The sequence below is a fragment of the Hydra viridissima genome, unplaced genomic scaffold, assembly GCF_058129835.1.
Source record: "Hydra viridissima isolate aposymbiotic clone 2 unplaced genomic scaffold, HvirCarnegie_v1 scaffold_6, whole genome shotgun sequence".
Classification (NCBI taxonomy): Eukaryota; Metazoa; Cnidaria; class Hydrozoa; order Anthoathecata; family Hydridae; genus Hydra; species Hydra viridissima.
In genome coordinates this window covers 9,949,819-9,970,118 of record NW_028324305.1, presented here as the reverse complement: position 1 = coordinate 9,970,118, position 20,300 = coordinate 9,949,819, and the positions used below count along the sequence as shown (strand labels likewise).

The window sequence follows — 20,300 nt, the reverse complement described above, 5'->3', positions numbered from 1 at the left end:
CTACTTACCTGTCAAGTAAACTAATGATAAGTAGATATAGCAACGAAACAAATATTAATGGAGAACTATAAAAGCTCAAAAAAGAAAGAACCTTACAGTTTTTTTGAGAGAGTTTTTTTGGGAGAGTTAAGAGAAGAAGAATTAGAGTTTTTAAGTGGAGTTTTTGGAAGAAGAGAAAGAGTTTTTGAAGAAGAGATTTAAAAGAAAATTTTAAGAGAAAGAGTTTTAAGAGATTTAAAGAGGATTTTAAAGAAGAAAAAGGATTTTGTTATTAAAAGAGTTTTAAGAGATTTAAAAGAGGAATTTATGAGAAAAGGATTTTTAAAGATTTAAAGAGAATTTTATGAGAAGTATTTACGAAGATTTTAAAGAAAAACTTACGAGAAGAATTGGTAAGAAAAGATATTTGAGTAACTTTAAATAAGCGTTATTATCTGTATTGATTTATTGATATTTGCATGAGTTAATTTTAAGAGAATATATATTGATGAGAATATTTGAGAATATTTGTTAAGAAAAATAAGTAAGAGAAGAAGAACCAGTAGTAAGTACTTTTGTTTGCATTTAGATTATTAATATTATTGTTGTTATTACTATATGCGTAAAATACTGTTATTGAAAAGTTTGATGCTTTACCGCGCACCTAACATATCCGCGCCATTAGATTTACGTCACACAAATATAAGAGTGCTTACCGTTACACATCAATAGAACGTTTGTTGAGTTTTATATTATAGAATATACTGAGCACGGCGAATTTAAGTTAAGCCTTGTTGATTAGACCTTGCCCATTCCTAACCAAACTATTCCCAAACCTAGCCCTTTCCTAACCAAATACTCCCCAGACCACTAACCTCGTTCCCAACCTCCATATACCTAATCCAAACATAACACCAAACCCAAACTTCCCCTTCCCCTTTCCCTCAAACGTAAGAAGACTAATAATAATAAACAAATAAAGAAAATCCGCCGCCTAATAATAAATAAAAAAAAATCCACCGCCCTCACAATATTTACTTCTACTCGCACTTCTAAAAGTTTGCAAGTGATCGTTTCAAATACTATATCGTGGGTATACTGGCAAAAAACGTTAACTCAAAAATCCCTGTTTATAGAAATCAATCATTTAAGTTTTCTTAAAAAAATACCCGTTTTATAACTTAACGCTAAATGTATTTTAAAATCAGAGAAAAGATGTTTCATTCGACTTAGTGTATTTTGCCAGTTTGTAGAGCGTTGTAAACTTTACAATACTGCATCATTAAGTCAAAACTAGTAAGTGAAATTAGGAACCTTTCTGAAACTTACTCCGTTATGTGTACAATACAAAATGTTATGAGTAAATTGTTAAAAAAGTATTTGTTTAGACGTGATAAATATTGCAAAAAACTTGCGGAGAACCGAATCTTAAATTTTTCCTGAATACCAACAACATAAACATAAACCGCAAGTTAGGACGACAAAAAACAGCGTGCTGAAGTCTGAAAGTGTTATTAGTGATAATTGTGCATTATGAAATGTTATTTCAGTATTTAAAAGCTAGACTTATAAAACGTAATTAAACGCTGTTGTATTTTGTTAAACAGTACAAAATTCTTTAACTCCAATCTCGAAAGTTGTTAACGGTAACGAATATTTCAATATCCAAATTTTAATTCTTTAAATTAAGATTTTCAAAAGAAACGTATATACAGCTTATTAAACGCATTAAAAAATTTTCAAAAATTTCCTTTCCTTATTCAAGTTTTTGAAGCTCCTTTATTTTTTATTATATATTAAAATAAATGTATATTATGCCTGACTCTTATGTATCAGCCAGTCATTTGTTAACTTAATAAAACAAAAGGTGGAGATATGTAATTTCATTTTTGTTATTGAATGTTGTTAATCCTTTTTACTAGGCAAACTTATTTTGAATATAAAAACTTAAAACTAATTCAAATCCTTTAATACTCAAATTAAAAAACATATTTTCAGACAGCAGATAAAATGCAAAAAAAAAAAACAACAACACACGAGCTGAATAACATTTTGTATCATATTAATGTAGCAAATACCTATTATCTCTGCATTTTATTTTATATTGATGCATTAAATACCTGTATTATTCATGTTTATTCATTTTATTATGCTAGTTTTATCATAGCAGATTAACAAAGAACAAGTAATAATATTATCATTAATAAAAATATTATCATTAACGTACTGCTACTACTAAAAATAAAAAGATAACAGTAATAACAGTATAAAAAACAACAATTTTACAAATAGAAAACAAAGGCTTGTGTGAAAGTGTGAACACAAACTTAAACAATTAAAAGCTACATCATTTGCTGCACTGCTTGAACACACTTTGCCATAGTTTGCGAAGCTTTAGATATTGAATTTGTCATGTAGAAATCCTTTAACGTGCTTATCTCTGGCGCAAGAATTATGTTTGGAATAGATGGGGGATGTGTCTAAATAAATAGCCTATTTAGTTGTCTAGTTAATTAAAACAAGCAAACATTTGTATATATACATGAAGTATTTCAAATCTATTAAACAAAAACTTTCGTTATATTTTCTCTTAAATCAATAAAACTTTAATATTCTTCAAAAATATTAAATATGATTTTGTTTTAATAAGAAATCTTAAAAAAAAAGTGCAAGAACAAAATTAACAAACTCCTCACCTGAGCCATGGATACAGATTGAGAAAAGAAATTTGCAGGTTCTATGACCCCATATCGCGTTAGGTTAGGTGATACTTCAGTCATACGCTGTCGCAATTCATTTAAACTATCATATGGAAGTGTCTTGTTAGCAATCTGTAAACAAATGATCATTAGCCACTGATTAATTGAGCAAAAAAAAGAAAAAAAAAATTTATAGGAAAATAGTTTATTAAACTTCATCATATACTTCTGATAATGCACGAATAATTTTCCAATCATCGCGAGCTAATCCAGGAGGTGTAACGGCACGTCTAAACAATTGTTGTGTCAGATATAAAAGTAACGCCTGACAGTTTAAATATCTAAAAACTAATCTCACTCAAAAACTAAGTTAATACTTTGTTTGTTGGGCACGACCCTCCATATTTACATATGTTGATGTTTTCTCTGTATATGCTGCCCCTGGCAATATTATATCTGCAACTAATGCTCCTTTATCACCATGGTGACCTATAGAAAAAATAAAAGTATGTTACAAAAGTGTTTTTAGTCCTTAAATCAAAACACTATTTACGTTAAAGAAGAAAAATTATATATTATGAAAGCTTTATTAAAAATGTAATTCTTATTTGTAAAAACGGTTGGATGCGAATGAATCGGAAAAACTAATACGAAGTAAAATTGAGGTAATCCAATAAAATGAAGCCTCTAAAAAGCCTTGTAGGGCTAAATAGATTAAGATCAATCTTTATGGAAACGTCTCAACAGATTATTTGTTGGGGTACCCGGTGCTCTTGATAATGCAACTCCTTGAGCCATTTTAGAAAAATGTTACCTAATTAGAATGGAAGTGATAGAAATACTGCTGGGTATAAGGCTCCTGTAATTATACTTAGTTCTAAAAAGTTGTTTATTTTACTAAATTTTACTAATTCGATTTGCTGAATCATAACTGGTTTTTCAATTGCAATCAACATGAAGTCATAAGTGCAAAGATAATGCTAAAAACATTCTTAATTTTTTCTTAAAAAGTAATTAAGATCAAAGTCAATAATCAAGATGTAGGACGTAAGAGAGAATTATTCAACAAGCATTAAAAAATTTTGCAAGCCAAACACTGGTGAAGTTTTAACAATCTATAAATTCAAACTTTCAAAAACTAGTCTGGTAAATGCAGTGAAAAAATTGAAAATCAATTTATGAAAGCCTTTAGTCCCAAACATGAAAGGTAAGAAAGAACACTTTAAAAATCACTTTAAAAAATTGTATTTCTAAGTTTTTTATTATAAAGAATTTTGAAGTACCCGAGAAAAATGCGGATAATCTGTTTATTCATTTCATGAGTAAACTGCATGATGATTGTCATAGTGGCCTGTAATTTGACATACATGTAATATACATTTTTGTTTTTAGCTTTGCAAAATAAAATAGCTTCTTAAAGTTTTGAATTTATTTGCCTTAGAACACCACACAATTAAACCTTGACCAAGGTTTAAATATACAGTCAAATTTTGGCTAAACTCTATTCATTGGAACTCGCTTAGACATGATAAAAATAAAAATGAAGCACACGGATTGAACAAAATAATAGGAACAGCTGAAAATTTCCAATAAGATATTTTTAACACTGCGTTGGTCTGCAAACGGTAACAATTTTATTTTTATTTCTTCTTGGCATGCTTTTGTACAACTTTTGAATTGTTTAGGGAACTTTTGTCTATTCTTCCAATAAAAGAGCTCTTAGTTTATTTAGTGACGATGGTAGTGGAAATCGACTTTTTACTTGTTTTTCTAAAATCTACTATAAATGTTCAATTATATGAAGGTCAGGGGACTGTGGCGGCCAGATAAGTTGCTAGACTTCCCCAGAATGCTTCTCGTACTCAGCAGTGATCACTTTAGCAGCATTAATTGGAGCATTATCTTCTTGAAAAATTGCGTTTCCCTCCGTAAAATAGGACGAAGACCTTATGGTTTTGGTTCTGGTAAAATATACATGGTCTGATACATAAATAACCTTGGCTTTTTATTCTACTTGAAGAGAAACTATTGCGCTGGGCGACTTTCAAGATATAGCCGCCCAAATCATCATAGATTCTCCCTGACTAACAGTCAGAAGAAGATAATCTGGGTTATACGTGTTTTTTGATGGGTTATACGTGATTTTGACTCCAATATACGGCCGGTGGTAGAAAATAAAGTAAAGGACGATTCATCAGAGAAAATGACATTCTTCGATTGCTCCAATGACCTATTTTGAAGTTTTTTGTAGTAGTCCAGTCGCTTTGCAAAGTTTGTCTTTGGAAGCAAAGGTTTTCTTGTTGCAGCTCTTCCAAAAAACCGAGTTCTGCTGCAATGTTAAGAGCTGCAGTTCGATGATTTTGCTTCACAAAACGTGTCAGTGTTTGAAAATCTTTATGAAAACCTTGCTTTTCTTCCAGAATTTTAAAAAGATGTTTTTCCCTCCTGCTTAAACGTAGAAATTACTCTCGAAACAGTGCCTGTTGAAACTCAAAGCAATTCTGCCGTTTCTGTAACATTTGAAAAATTTGCCGTTTCTGTAACATTTAAAAATTTTGCTTTTTTAAAGCTGGTGTTCCTATTATTTTGTCCAACTCTTTACTTGTTGAATAATTTATTGTTGAATAGTTGAATAGTTTTTAACAACATTATTCACTAGCTATATAGTACTTAACAATTAAACTAAGTTATATAAAGAATTTAAAAAACAGATACTCGTAAAGTGTAAACTGAATTAGAAACAAGTTTGTACTCCGTAACGCTTTTCAACAAGATAACAAGAAAATTTGATGCTTTTAATGTTGTATATTAAACTAATATAGAGTGAAGTGTAAAATTAAATGATAACTTATAAATAGGCAGCTGCATTGTCATAATTTACTATAGATCTAAATAAAGAGTGATCAATAGAGATTTTTTTAGGTTCAAAGGTATAGGTATAGAGGTTTTTTTTTCTTCAAATAAGGACATTTGGCAACCGTGAAAACTGACAAACTGTTTACATGTCTTTATTCAGTATTGATTGGCATTTATTCATGAATATATTTACGCCACAACATTTACAAAGCGTAAAACTGTATTACGAAAATCAGCTATCTGTGAAGTGTTTTTCGTGCGCTTAAACGAACTTATGGTCAATATAATCGACCTACCGAATCCACTTTTCGGTATATCATCGACAAAATTGAGAATCATTTTACATAATTATATGATACTCGACTAAAGAGACCACGTCCGACACGTAGTGCAAAAAATATAGCGGCTGTATTTTGCTGAGAGTTTACACGATGAACTTGAAGAACCGATTTGACACCAATCTTAAAAACTCGGCTTGTGTTATACAAGACGGCGCTACTTGTCATAAAGTTCGTGAAACTATGGATTTATTGCGTAACCGTTTTAATGATTCATTTCTCGTCTCGAACCAATGAGTTGGTCACAAAGATTGTGATATCACTTTTTGACTTTTTCTTTGGAACTACGTCTTTGCTGATAAGCCCAAATACGATTGAGGCATTGAAAGCCAATATTACTCGTGTTATAGCGACGCACAGTGACTCAAAACAACAAAAAAATGGTAATAACCTTTCTATAAATTAAGTGGCTTTTTTTAAATAATATTAAATTGCAATAATTTTTTATTTCAAAAATTTGAATAATTGTTTCATAAAACTTTTATTTTATATTTTATAGTTAAAAGAAGTAAAAAAATTTGATATTATTTTCAAAGAAATCTGAAAAATGTGAGATATTTATTTAACTAAAATAGAGTATTTTTAACTTAAATAAAAAATTTATATTTATTTTGAAGATAATCTTTTGGCTCTATATATTTCAAATTTACTAAAAAGAAAAAAAAAAAATTCTGATTTTTTTGTTTAAATTTAAAGACCTTTTTTAAAAAAAGGCAGCAAGTAATTGTATTTTTTTTGGTTTATATATCAGCTAAAAACCCACCGAGTTCCAAAAATATATACATATAAAAATATATATCTTTTTAAAGTTTGATTTTCTATTAATTATGATTAAAGAATTGATTATATATAACTGTTTGTATGTGATAAGAGTAAATATTCATGTACATACATATCAATAAAGTTTTTTTAAAAGGATTTTTTCCTACTTAGATATTGTTAGTCTTTGCAGATGTGCCCAAGTTTCTAGGATGTGGTGTTAAAATCATTAGTTACAAAGTTGTGTGTGATGCAAAGTAAATATGAAGATTCAGTAAATGAGGTTCAGCTCATCAAATCAAATCCTCATTATGTTTATGTGAGATTTCCTAGTGGTCATGAGACTACAGTGTCTACTAAACAGCTGGCTAGTTTAGCTACTAAACAGTTTGTATTATAGGAGTTGTTCCATTGGAACAACTCCTATAATACAAACATCATACAATAATTTAGAAGTAACAACCATCAATAACTATCCCCCAACCCCTAATGGTAGCAATGAAACTTTAATCTCCGAAAAAGAACTAGAAAACAAAATGAATCCTATAGAACAAAAAAAATTCTTCTTGTAGATCTTTACAAATTTCTAAAGCACCAGAAAAACTTAACTTGTAAATACACCTGAACACTTTTAAGAGGAGGGTAAATGTTATGTTAATGTGATACATTTATGTATAAATATACGTCTTGTATTATACTATATATATATTTTTTTAATTTTGTTATTTTGCTATAGACTAGTATAATTATAGCTCTTTTGAGCTAACATAATTAATTTGGTTATTCTTTACATAACCTTGATACTTAATTCCAATAATGCTAATTACAAAACTAAATAATGATAATGATATATTCAGATCAAATGCCTTTTTAAAGAAGATATGTTTAAATGGAAAAAGGACAGAGTTTATGATGTCAAAGTTATGAGAACAAAATTTATCGATACCATAATTTTAGCAATCTACATCAAAATAATCAACTATTAGATTTGTTGCAATTTATACCAATAAAATATTTATTAAAGTTAATTATTTATAATTATAATAATTACTTTTTATTTACATTATTGTAAGAAACTTTAATAAAATATATTTAAAATGCATTATTGCTATTATTATTACTAATAACTGTACTAAATTTAATACTTTCTAAAATTGTGTCATTGATAATCAAATTTGGTTGAAAAAAAAAACAAGATAATGAGCCATGTGGTTCATTATCTTGTTTTTTCTTTGGAAAATTATATTGTTATTGTTATTTTAAAAAATAGTGAATTTATGTTTATCTAACATAAATTCACTATTTTTTAAAATAACAATAACAGTATGATTTTCAAAAAATAAATACTTTATATACTTTATAATATAAAAAAATATTAATATACAAGTTTTTCTCCTATTTATAAAAACAAGAACACATAAAATTACATGTAGATATCTATGATGTCTGCATGTAATCTAGAGACAACTATAAACTAAAAAGGTTACCTTAGTTTTCTTATGCATATGAACTAAAATGTTTTTCTCAAATGAATTCATGATTATTTTAGATAGATGCTGGCAAGCCATAATGGACTGCTTAGAACTTATCTAAAACATTTCATTCAAATAAACACTGCATTGAACTGATGAAATTATTGACTCTCCAAATAAATGTTATCGTTGTATTTTGATGGCAATAGAATGTTCTGATCTAAAACATTTACTTTACAAATTGCACAAAATGTTTTTTTAGTAAATAATCTTGATTTCGATTTTACCGCCTATCCAACCAGCTTTATTGTGAAATATAAATCACACTGTTTTAATAAAATAATTGCGCATGCGTGTACAATATTGTGCTCTGAGTAGCTTATGGCTATGTAGAGCACATTGCGCTCTATGAAGAGACTTGGAAAAGAAAATCGTTGGCTTCAAAGAAATCTTATGAACAATAAAAATAGTCATTTTGGTTCTGGAAGGCCCCATAAGTAATGGAGTGTTCTTGGAGAGCAAAGCATAAAAAAAAAAAAAAAAAAAAAAAAAGAACTAGCCACTGAACATCATGAAGCTCTATTATTAGCTTCTGCAAAAAATGCAAATGCTACTGGAGAAAAAAAAAATTCTATTTTAAAAAACAATAAGTCTAATGTTTTAGAGATAGAAAAAGTTGATAAAACTTTGGATAAAACCTTTCCTATTAACATGAGTGTAGAGGAGCTCTTGCATTAAAAATGAACACTGATCTCAGCGATAAACAATATCAAATGATCAGAAACTCAGCTCTTGTACACAATATACATATTTATCCTACCTTGCACGATGCTTTCATGGAAAAATTGAAATGCTATCCTGAGAATATACATTTTTCTGAAACTTCTGCAAACTGTACTCTTCAAAGCATGTTAGATCACACTGTGAGTAGAATAACTGATATGATTGAAATGCCTAATTGTGGTCAAGGTAACAAAATATTTGGAATTTTATATGGAAAGATTGGTTTTGATAGAGCATCAAGCCAAAGTATTTATAAATGGAAATACAAGACAAGCAACACAAGTATAGAACTTAAGAGTGAAGAAAATCTTTTCAGTACAGCTTTTGTGCCTTTATTGCTCAAAGTAGATGGCAGAATTTGGAAAAATGGAAATCCTTCAAGTTGTCACTTTTGTAGACCTCTTCATCTACAATATAAAAAAGAGAGTCCAATTTTATCCAGAGAAGAAGAATCAGATCTAAAAAATCAAATAAATACCTTAAAGACATTTTGCAAAGTTTTTGATATTGCAGGAAGAAAGGTGACCTTTAATATCAGCTATAGAGTTGATCTTATAATGTTTGATAATAAAGTAGTTAACACACTTACAGAGACAAAATCCACTCAATCCTGCAATGCTTGAAATGCTAAACCCAATGAAATGAACAATATTGATTTATAAAAAGCAAAAACTGAAATGAGTTAGCCTTGGGGCTTGGAATTTCAGCTTTGCATTGCTGGATAAAATGCTTAAAATTTATTCTTTATTTGAGTTATAAAATTGAAATTAAAAAGTATAATCCAAAAACAATTGAGGAAAAATTATCTGTAGACTTAAAAAAAAGAGATTCAGGTACTCTTCAGAGAACTGTTAAGCTTATATGTTGACATGCCAAAAACTGGGTCTGGAAATACCAATGACGGCAATACTGCCATAAGAGCATTTAAAAATAGTAAAGTTTTTTTCTGAAATTACTAAAGTTGATTGTGATATAATTAAAGATTGCATAATATTCTCATAACCAAATCTTGTGGATATCCTATTAATATCAATGAATTAGATTTATACTGCACTGAAATAGCTAAACATATAGTGAGTTTGTATGACTGGTATGTTATGCCTCCTACTGTACATAAACTGCTGCTGCATAGTTCTTCTACATCACATAAATTACCTTTGCCAATTGGGGTATATTCGGAAGATGCACTGGAGAGTTTAAATAAACAGATAAGAAATTCCAGACTTAAGCACACTGCAAAAATATCAAGGTTAAACACAATGATGAATCAGATGCACTACCTTCTAGTAAGATCAGATTCAAAAGTATAAAGCATATCTTTTAGAAAACATAAGAGCTATCGAGGAAAACCATTACCAGATGAAGTTATTAAACTAATTGTAATGTAAATAATAAAATAAATGTAATAAAATACAGTTTTTTTTTTCTCTATGTTCAACATCCTTTAAAAACCATTTTATAAAAATATCAAGTAGAGTAACTAAACAAGATAATGTGTTTGTCTTAAAGATTCTAAAACTTGAAAAAAAATTTTTTGTAAGTGTATAGTCACCTTAAACGCGCGTAAGTGTGCATTACACGCATTGAAGCTGCGCAAAAAAAAAAATTAATTAACAAATTTAAATCCTTGACCCAAAAATTATTATTTTGATATATAACATTATTTATTTACAATTTATATCAAATTTTATTTAATTTTTTCCTGTTTTTTGATCATCCTGAGTCACTGTGCGACGTGAGATACCGACGCAAATTGGACCCTCAGAACGGACAAAATATATTTTATTTTCATCCTGAGTCACTGTGCGACGTGAGATACCGACGCAAATTGGACCCTCAGAACGGACAAAATATATTTTATTTCGTTGCAGTTGCAGCCTACATTCAAAAGGAATCATCTTTTAAAAAAAATATGCTAAGAATGGTTCTGCATAATTATAAAAAAGATTGCCCATTCAATTTGAATTTTTGTTTTATTTTTTAAAAAAAAACCTCTAAATTAATCACTCTTTACAAGTAAATAAGTATTACAAAAAGAAATTAATTAATATTATATCAAATATTATTTGCCATGCATGACAAGGACAGAATTTTTTTTTTTCTTAATTACAAATTACAAATTTTTTTGTTTGTTTGAAAATTTCATTTTATCATTTAAAATTATTTATTTACAATTAAGAGAAGTTAGAGGCCTCCAACTTGGGATTTTGTCTCAGACACAAGTGGCGCCCACCTTGCTATGCCATCGAGTTAAACATTATTTGTTATAATGAATGGCCTATTTTACCCTAACAGTCTATTTTACCCAAACAATCTATTTTACTCCATATACCCCTTATAACTAAAATTACCATAAAAAAACTTGTTACATTTTGTAATAATTAAAAAAATCTACTATAGTTAAAGTACGCTATTTACTAATTATTAGACACTAACCTTGGTACACCACAAGACAATCTTTCGGTAACTTTTCTCGTGATACTACTCCAGTATCCTGTATTCAAAAAATTAAAAGAATTAAGCTTCATTTTGATTGTAATTGCTTATGAAAAATAGTTAAGTTCATAAAAAACTTTTTGACATTTTATATTTATAATCTTTTTTTTATTTTAAATACACCTTTTAGTGTTATGTGACACTTAAACTTAAAACATTAATCTCAACTTAATCACTGGCGTTCGGAAAATACTTCGGCAATAACTTGAAAAAGTTTTGTTGCTGCTTTTGTTCTATTTTTTATTTAAAAAAATAAGTCTAAATATATTAGTCATGATTAAAATAATTTCAATTAAATTTGATTTCAATTAAAGTCTCGGATACCTCTAGAATGATATTGGCTTGAACTCAAAAAGAGATGAGGAGATTTTCAACATCTTGTACACAATTGCTCTCTAAGAGAATACTCAAGTGAGCGAAACAAATGGTAGTCTGATAGTGCTAAATCTGGTGAATAAGCAGAATGTGGCATGACCTCCCAAGCTAATTCAAGTAATGTATTTTTTGTTTTCATAGCAACGTGTGGACGAGAGTTGTCATGTAACAATGACTTTTCGCTGTCAATTACTTTATCATTTTCTAATTCCATTAAAGGACTTCTACAAAGTTTTGAAGAATACTTGGTGTTATTATTTTCTTGGAAAATACATGGTACTCCACTTATCCGATTTCTTTTTTAAAACGTACAAACACACTTCTTTTGTAACTATTCTGCCTAGTTTAACAATATCACCAGTATTATTAACACCAAAATAACCCTGCACCATGACACTACCCATTTACAGTAGGCACCATACACTGTTTCACCATTCATTCACAAACTTTTATTTAAACAAATACTTTTTTTTTAAAGCAAAAATTCGGAACTTTTTTGCTAAGATCCAAAAAAAAGCATTCAGCCGTCAACAGTTTATTGTTCATATTGCTTTGCCCTCCGCAGTTTTTTTTCTTATATTGGATCACAAGAAGTGGTTTATTTGCAGCTTAGGCCATATAAACTGATAGACACACCTTATCGTAATTTATATTAACACAATTTTGAAGCCATCTTTTAGCGCATGACATCACATTAGGCATTTAACAATTTATAATATCAGTTTAGGGCAAAAATAACCATAGAGTTGTATTTAACACCTTTTAATAAGTTTTATTATTTGTTATATATATTATTTTGTTTAAATTTAAATTTTCAAATAGTATATAATGAAAATGGTTTCATCTTTTACTGCATATTATTGCACTCAAAGATGTACTAAAGGAGTTACTTTTCATGGGTAAGTAGCGACAAATTATTCTTAACTAATATCCTACATTATATTTCGAAAAAAATAGTTTATTATTTGAATATAATTATTGGATTTTTTTTTGCTGGTAGTTTTGAAAAAGATGTGGAATTAGGTTAGAGATGGATATTAGTTATGTGAAGGAATGGTTTTACCCCTAGAAAAATCTAAACTTTGTGATAAACATTGCACTTGTGACTCTTATGAAGGAAGTCCTTGGAGTTCACAAAAGAAATTAAAAAATGATGCAATCCCTTCTATATTTGATTTTCCTACACACTTAAGAAAAATTAGTAATCCTAGAAAACCACCAAAAAACAGACAAAATATTATTTCAAATAATATCACCAATGATTTAATATAGTAAGTCTATCTTACAATAATATAACTTCTACTTTTACAATGGCATACATTGATTTAAAATGTTTGAGTTTACTTTTTGTAATGTATAATACCATTAATGATGAAAAAAATATAATCCGGTCAAATTAAACATTTCAATTTACAATAATTCGCATAAAGCTGAAAATTGGTACATACCTTTAGGATATTGTTACAGATAAAATATTAAAAGTACCCACCGATCCCATATCTGGAAAAAAAGTTATTAAAGGTTAAAAGGTTAAAAAAAATAGTTTTTTCTTTTTTTCCAATTAATGATAAGTTTTATCATAATAAGATCAAACAAAAGTATTACATAATGAAAGTATTTAATAAAATTACCTTTATACATTTTTATAAGAATCGTTATTCCTGAGATATTGCAATTCTTGCGAAAATATATTAACATTAGTTTTCCCGGTTTTTCAGTGATAATAATTTTATTACCGAACTTCAACTTTAATCGTGTCTTAATTGTTCTGTTATCTAAATGTGAATTTTTGAAAATGTTTTTTAGTTCTTCTAATGAAAACTGGCAGTCATCGCTATTTTCAATGTATTTAAATATTTCTTCCATCACAACATTTGTAGATTCATCTTGAGGACGACCGATTTTACACCTATTGGTTGGTCTCAAGAAAGAATTATAACAGGTATTATGATATTTAGCCTCAGCAGCAACTAAATCAAATTCATATTAAATGAGTGCAGTAACCTTTTTTGCTTCCTCGTCAGAACGACTCCATGCTACCTTCAGAATTGATTCTTTAAATTCAAGTCGCAACTTTATGAATTTTACGCCGAATTTTCTTCGCTTTCTTCTTCTCGGCTTCCTCGTTTACTTCATCGCCGCAAAATAAGCAACATTTTTTTAAACAAAAAAGTGAGTCACTTACGCGCGCTCTGGTACGAGGTAGACTATTTTCAGATGTGCTGACTTGATCTATATCTTGCTGTCTTTTAAATGCAACAATAGTACTCTTCCGAGTATACTTTTTACGGCACACCACATGAATCGTCACAGACTTCAGATCTTTCAGATATTCATAAAACCTGTCACTTCTTTTAACACTTGTATTAATCAAAGTCTTCATTCCACGATCAACAACAACGGTTTCACTTGCTATTAAAAGTTTACTACATATAAAACATAGTTGCGACATTTTAATAAAAGTATTAAACGGTTCCAATCGTTATAAAAAATACTGCTCGATACTCTTAACTGCAATGGAACGTTCAACGTTAAAAGTATTTCATTGTTCGTAACTTTGTTCCAAGAATTTTGGGAAGTCAGACGAGAAAAATCAGCTGAAAAAATTAGTTGAAAAAAGCATTTTTTATTGTTCTTATACAAGTTCAAAGAAAAGCCGACGAAATAGTTTATTCAAAAATGCGTTAAAATGCTGTTCGCTTTTGTTTGATCTATTTTTATGATTAAAACTTTCCTTTTTTTTTTTTAAAAAAAAAACAAATTTTTTTTAAAACCTTAAACCTTGAATAACTTTTTTTGCAGATATGGAATCGATGGGGACTTTTAATACTTTATTTGTAATAATGTGCTCAAGGTATGTACAAATTTTCAGCTCTATGCGAATTATTGCAAATCTACCACTATTTTTTTTGTCTATTTTGACCGGATTAATATCACCAATGATTCGATATAGTAAGTCTAATATAACTACTGTTTTTACAATGGCATATACTGATTTAAAATGTTTAAGTTTACTTTTTGTGACATAATATCTATATATTTTTAGTAACATTGATGTTGAAAAGTGTCAAATCAATCCTACTACTTAATGGTAAACGGTATATTGGTGATTTTGATGAAAATTATATAATGACACCAGAAAATAGTAAAAAGTTTTTAAAATTAAAATGCTTCAACAATCCAAACGTCGTCTAATAAATAGGATTAAAGACTTAAATTTATTTTATTGTCATGTTAAATCAAACAGTATGATTTCTGAAGAAACTTCACTAATAGTATGATATATTTTTTGATAAGACTAGTTATGAGACACTCACATTTGCTGACTCCTTTGACCATAATTGCAGTTTGTCTCTAAAATATTTGTGACTTTTCTTACTTCTACATTTGCCTTTATTTTAGATGGCCTACTGTTGAAATATGGTTTTGATTTAGTAAATTTTTATGATATATAATTTACTATATTAATCATTAGCTAACAGTTAAATTCAAACCATATAATTACCGTAGGAATAGTTTTATTTACTGGTAATGTAACAGAACAGGTTTTTAACTGTTTATTTATCATGTTATATATACTTTGTGTCGCTATTTATTTTTATTGTATGGATAATTTTATTTGATCTATTTAATTACAGGGAACTATATCTGAGTCTACAAAACAATTATTTTGTTGAATTTTACAAGGAAAAGTTAAAAAGCATTACTCACCAGAATTAAGGAGCTTTGCTTTAACAATAAATTGTTATTCTGCTAAAATATATATTGATGTTGAAATATTTAATAATACTCTTCCTCATCCATGAACTATAAAAAAATGGTATGAAAGTGTTAACTGTTCCCCTGGATTTAGTAAAGAAGCTTTAGTTACTCTTGTAGCAAAGTAAAAGAGGCTCAGAAAATTGATCAACGTGTTGTGTTGATTGATGCTAGATGAGATGGCCATTAGAAAAAAAATTGAATGGACAGACCATAATTTTTCTGGATATATTGATATTGGTGCTGATATTAATAATGATAGCTTACCCAAAGAAAAAGAAGCTGTAGCTTTCATGGTTAACTGTGTGAATGAACACTAAAAACTTCCTGTTGCATATTTTTTAATTGTTGGTTTAGGTGGTCGTGAAAAAGCTAATATTGTTAAAGATTGCCTACAATTTATTTATGAAAGTGTTGCAGAAGTTATATCGCTTATTTTGATGGAACTGCTTTATATATTTGTATGCAAAATTTTTTGGGATCCAATATTTCTATTGAAAATATGAAGACTTAGGTTTCCTCATTGTATATCAAATCGTCCTACACACATTTTACCTGATCCTCCACACATGTTGGAGCTCATAAGAAATACAAGCAGACCAGCAATTTATTATACTAATGGAAATCCTATAGAGTGGTGATACTTACAGAAATTAGTAGATATACAGAATAGTGAAGGTCTGCACATCGCTATAAAAATTAGAAATTGACACTTGACTAGACACAGGAAAAAATAAAAGTGAAAGTTGCAGCTCAGACTTTCAGTTTAAGTGTGGCCAAGGTATTAAAGTATTTAAGACAAACAAACCACCCTTTAAATTTTAAGACTAGTGAACCAACTGAAACTTTTGTTACAAATGATGCATTCGATATTTTAAATAGCTGGAATTTACTAAAAAAAAATTTTAAATGTGGCATACAAAATTGGAACAAAGGAAAAATATTTTTATAAATTGATCAAATAATTAAATATTTGAAAAGCCTTAAAGAATTACCAGATGGACAATTTGTATAAACAACAGGAAGAAAAATGGGTTTTCTAGGCATGATAAGTAGTCTGAATTCTTTAAAGTCAATTTATGAAGAAAATGTTATTAGCAATGAACTGATATTGAAATATGTTTTAGCATATAAATTTTCTCAAGACCATCTTGAAGTTTTTTTAGTGCTATTTGTAGTCGTACTGGTCATAATAACAACCCAACAAGCTCACCAATATGAAATTGCGCTTGTCTTTTGATTTATTGTGAAGTTACTGATTCTCAAAATAAAATATCAATTTTAACTGTAAGTAGTAACAGTAAGTCAATATAACTAATATCAATTTTAACTGTAAGTAGTAACAGTAAGTATCAAATTACACCATCAGGAATTCAATGTTCAGATGCTAATTTAAAGGATGATAATGATAATGAATTGTGAAATGTAATCTTGTATTTGTGCTTTAACTTCGGATGAAAATACTTTTATGCTTGTGACTCTGAAACATTATTCCTTAAATCCAAAGACTGACCTTATAAACGTATCACCTGACATTATTTATTCATGCAAGTTGGCTGAAAAAGAATTTAGAATATTTGAGCAAACAGATAATTTAAATAAAAAGAACATAATGAAAATATTAGTGATCAAATGCTTGCATAATATGCACAAATCTGCTTTTAAATGTTTGCATGATCATATGTTTGATGAAGATCTTCAAGATAATCATGTACTATCTTTAGTCAAAATTATTATCGCTAAATATTTAAAGATATGATTGCACCACAAAGCTGACTTGATTAATGATATACAATATAGTAAATTTATACGAATTGTATTTACAAGGAAAATTTTATTTTCAAATCAATATAAAATTATTTTGTTTATTAATGTAACGCATGATATCATACATAACATTGTATTAGCTGTTGCATTTTCAATGCTAATCTAAGAATTTATTTAAATTTATTACAAAATAATAATAAATCTAATAATAATACTTCATAAAAAATAACAATAAGGTTTAATGCATAACTTAACATTTAATGTTAAGTTTCTAAAAACATTATTTTGTTTATACCACATTTTTTTTGTTGCTCAAACATCATGCCACATGCTAAAAGATGTTGGCTTCAAAATAGTTTATGCGCAGTGTGTTTATCAGTTTATATGGTCTAAGCTTTGCAGCTATTCTACCACCATACCCTGCTTCTATCAATCATCTTTTATCTGCTGTCACAGATATAGATCTTTTTGGGAACTAATACTATTTTTTATTTCTGAGGCAATTAACAACAGTCTGTTTATTTCACTAATGATAGCTATTCTTCTGTCTTCAACAGCAGATGTAATTTGCCAATATTCTGATAGTAATGTTCCATCCTGTTAAAGTATAAATTTTAGACTACTTTTTTTTTTATTTATCCCATTGAATATTTTTGCTTCTGCAATATTGCCAATTGTGTTTCTACTGAAAATCATACCCACTTAAAATGATATGAATCCATATATTATCTTAAATCATCTATACACATTTCTATTACCAAGATTTACCAATATTATGAAAAAAAAAAAAAAAATTTATTCTTTTTATTAAAACTCTCTATCATTCAAATAATGAATAGTACCGTGTGTGTGTGTGTGTGTGTGTGTGTGTGTGTGTGTGTGTGTGTGTGTGTGCGCGTGTGTAAATATGTATACATACATAATTAACAAAAATAATAAAAACTTGGAATAAAAATTAATTGTATGTTTCTAATATTAAAAGTAGTAAACAAAGTTTAGAATATTTAAGCAACTCACTGCTCCAAGCAAATAAAGAAGTTTCAATCCACCAAAATTATTTGAAAAAGATTTATATCCAATATCAAGTGCAGCCACTTGACTGGCAACCTTGGAAAAAAAAGAGTCAAAAATCAAAAAATCAGGTGCTTTTTTTTTCTCCTGATAATTGCATAAAAGAAGTTGAATAACTTTTAAAACTAGTTTGCAATCGAAACACTAAACAAAGGGATTGCGTCTCTTAGGATGTTTTTTTAAAATTTTCTTTTCTTTTCTCTGTTTTGTGATTTCTTGACTAATTCCATATCACTTCAATAAGGCTGTTTAACTCTCTGATTTTATTAAAATTAGGTAGTTAGTAAACTCAGGCGTCTCGAGACGTTTCGGGAATTTTCAATCGAGATTTTTATTTCGAGACGATTTTATTTCTAGATGATTCTTTTTTACAAAGAATCAGATAAGAAGACACTTTATTACTATATATTTTTATAACTTATTGTTTATTTTGCTGTGTCTTTTTACTTTAGTTCATTACTTAAAAATTTTTTTTAGTTTTTTAATAAGATGACAAAGTTAAAATGTTAAAAGTGAATGATGTCAGTAAAATAAACAGTTATTGTTAAAAGTGACAGTAATATTTTAATTATTGTAAAGGAGCATGTGGAAAGTGATATTTATCATTTAATTATTATAAGTGAGTGTTGTTAAATGTGGCATTTGTAAACTAATTATTGTTATTACTACTAATGGTTAATTCATTGGTGTGTACTCTCCACAGACCTTTTTTTAAATTATATTATGTTGGTGGTGCAGCATAGACACGCCTGTATTTGTATTAGTTTAAATACATAGTCTTTCCAAAGGATCAGTTTTCAATCCTCGAGATTTTACAGTTATATTTACACTTACAAGTTTGAATTTTCATGTAGATGAAATGTCGTATTGAAGAAATTGGCTAATTGCAGTACAAATTTTGGTAACTATTTTCCGGGAAAGCGCAAGTTTTCTTTTGTAGTTCCTGGAACTTTTTAACGGTCGGACGTATTTCATTATTGTCCTGGAAAATTTTTTTTTGATTTTATAAGTGATATTAGATTTCATACTTTTAGTTTGACAACATGGTTCATCCAAAGACAGAAATATGAAAGCACTTTACTGAGGATAGAGTCATTGAAAATGGCATTGAGAAAGTTTTTGTGAGCTTACAGATGGAAACACCAGTAGTAAGAGGCATCACATGATTAGTTCTCACTCAGTGATCTGGCTTGATGTTTCACAATGAGGACTGCCAATGGCTGCTTAGGTGGCAATTGAAATAGTGTTTTGTTATTTTAATCAAAATTTAGGTACAAAAATGAACAAAAAAACCTTTTATTCCAATAATTTTCAATATATTTGAAAAACTAGAAAACTTGTCTCGTAATATATTTATTTATCAAAAAACATCGAAAAAATATTTTAAATCTTGTTAATTTCTCATTACTCTCGTAATATTATCATGTTTCGAGAAGGGAAATTTGTGGCTAATTCTCAATCGAGAATCTCGTTACTTCTCGTAACCTCTCAAAACTTGTCAAAACAATGATTTCAATCCAAACTATTCTCAAAACTCAGTGTCATTTCAAGATCTTGTATCGTAATGTCTCGTAACAAAAATAGTTTCAAGACGCCCGAGCTCAGTAGTTCGCTCAGAAGAACTCAATAACACAGTTCTTCTGAAGAATTTCAGCACCCAATTGACAGGGTTTCCCATGTAAAACTGATTTATACAGCATGTAATTGATTTATACCAAAAATATTATCTCCTAAAACCTGTTGATTTAATCATTCAAATATAATGAAATACATTTACAATCAATTTTTCATAGGCAGTCCATTTTTAATCAGAATTAAAAAAAAAAACTAAAAAAAAGTTTTGTTGTGCTCATATGGGTTTACTTAAACTACAGAATTTTTATTCCTAATTTTGATCAACAGTAGAAAATGATATTTTAAGGTTTTTATTTTTATATTTTAGATTT

General features: G+C 28.5%; 2 protein-coding genes and 1 pseudogene across 5 annotated transcripts in view; 1 reads left to right on the top strand and 2 right to left on the bottom strand.

Annotated features, from left to right (window-relative positions):
- The first annotated feature begins 182 nt into the window (after positions 1-182).
- The window catches only part of LOC149886947 (uncharacterized), a 202,437-nt gene continuing 182,319 nt past the window's right edge, over positions 183-20,300 (top strand). The window contains exon 1 of the mRNA XM_090090394.1: positions 183-392. The gene's annotated coding sequence lies outside the window, so the exon portion shown is untranslated. The remainder of the gene's footprint in view (positions 393-20,300) is intronic.
- The window catches only part of LOC145190694 (NADH-ubiquinone oxidoreductase 75 kDa subunit, mitochondrial-like), a 72,504-nt gene continuing 54,486 nt past the window's right edge, over positions 2,283-20,300 (bottom strand). For 2 of the 4 annotated variants that reach the window (XM_090090395.1, XM_090090396.1), the window contains exons 14-19: positions 18,301-18,390; positions 11,323-11,380; positions 3,056-3,167; positions 2,905-2,968; positions 2,676-2,810; positions 2,283-2,459 (exon numbers count right to left, since the gene is read on the bottom strand). In XM_090090395.1, the coding sequence (XP_089946521.1) occupies positions 2,322-2,459; positions 2,676-2,810; positions 2,905-2,968; positions 3,056-3,167; positions 11,323-11,380; positions 18,301-18,390 (597 nt within the window). In that variant the 3' untranslated portion in view covers positions 2,283-2,321. The remainder of the gene's footprint in view (positions 2,460-2,675; positions 2,811-2,904; positions 2,969-3,055; positions 3,168-11,322; positions 11,381-18,300; positions 18,391-20,300) is intronic. The other 2 variants (XM_090090397.1, XM_090090398.1) reach the window with 1 other exon arrangement.
- Positions 13,208-14,338, bottom strand: LOC149886963 (uncharacterized; annotated as a pseudogene).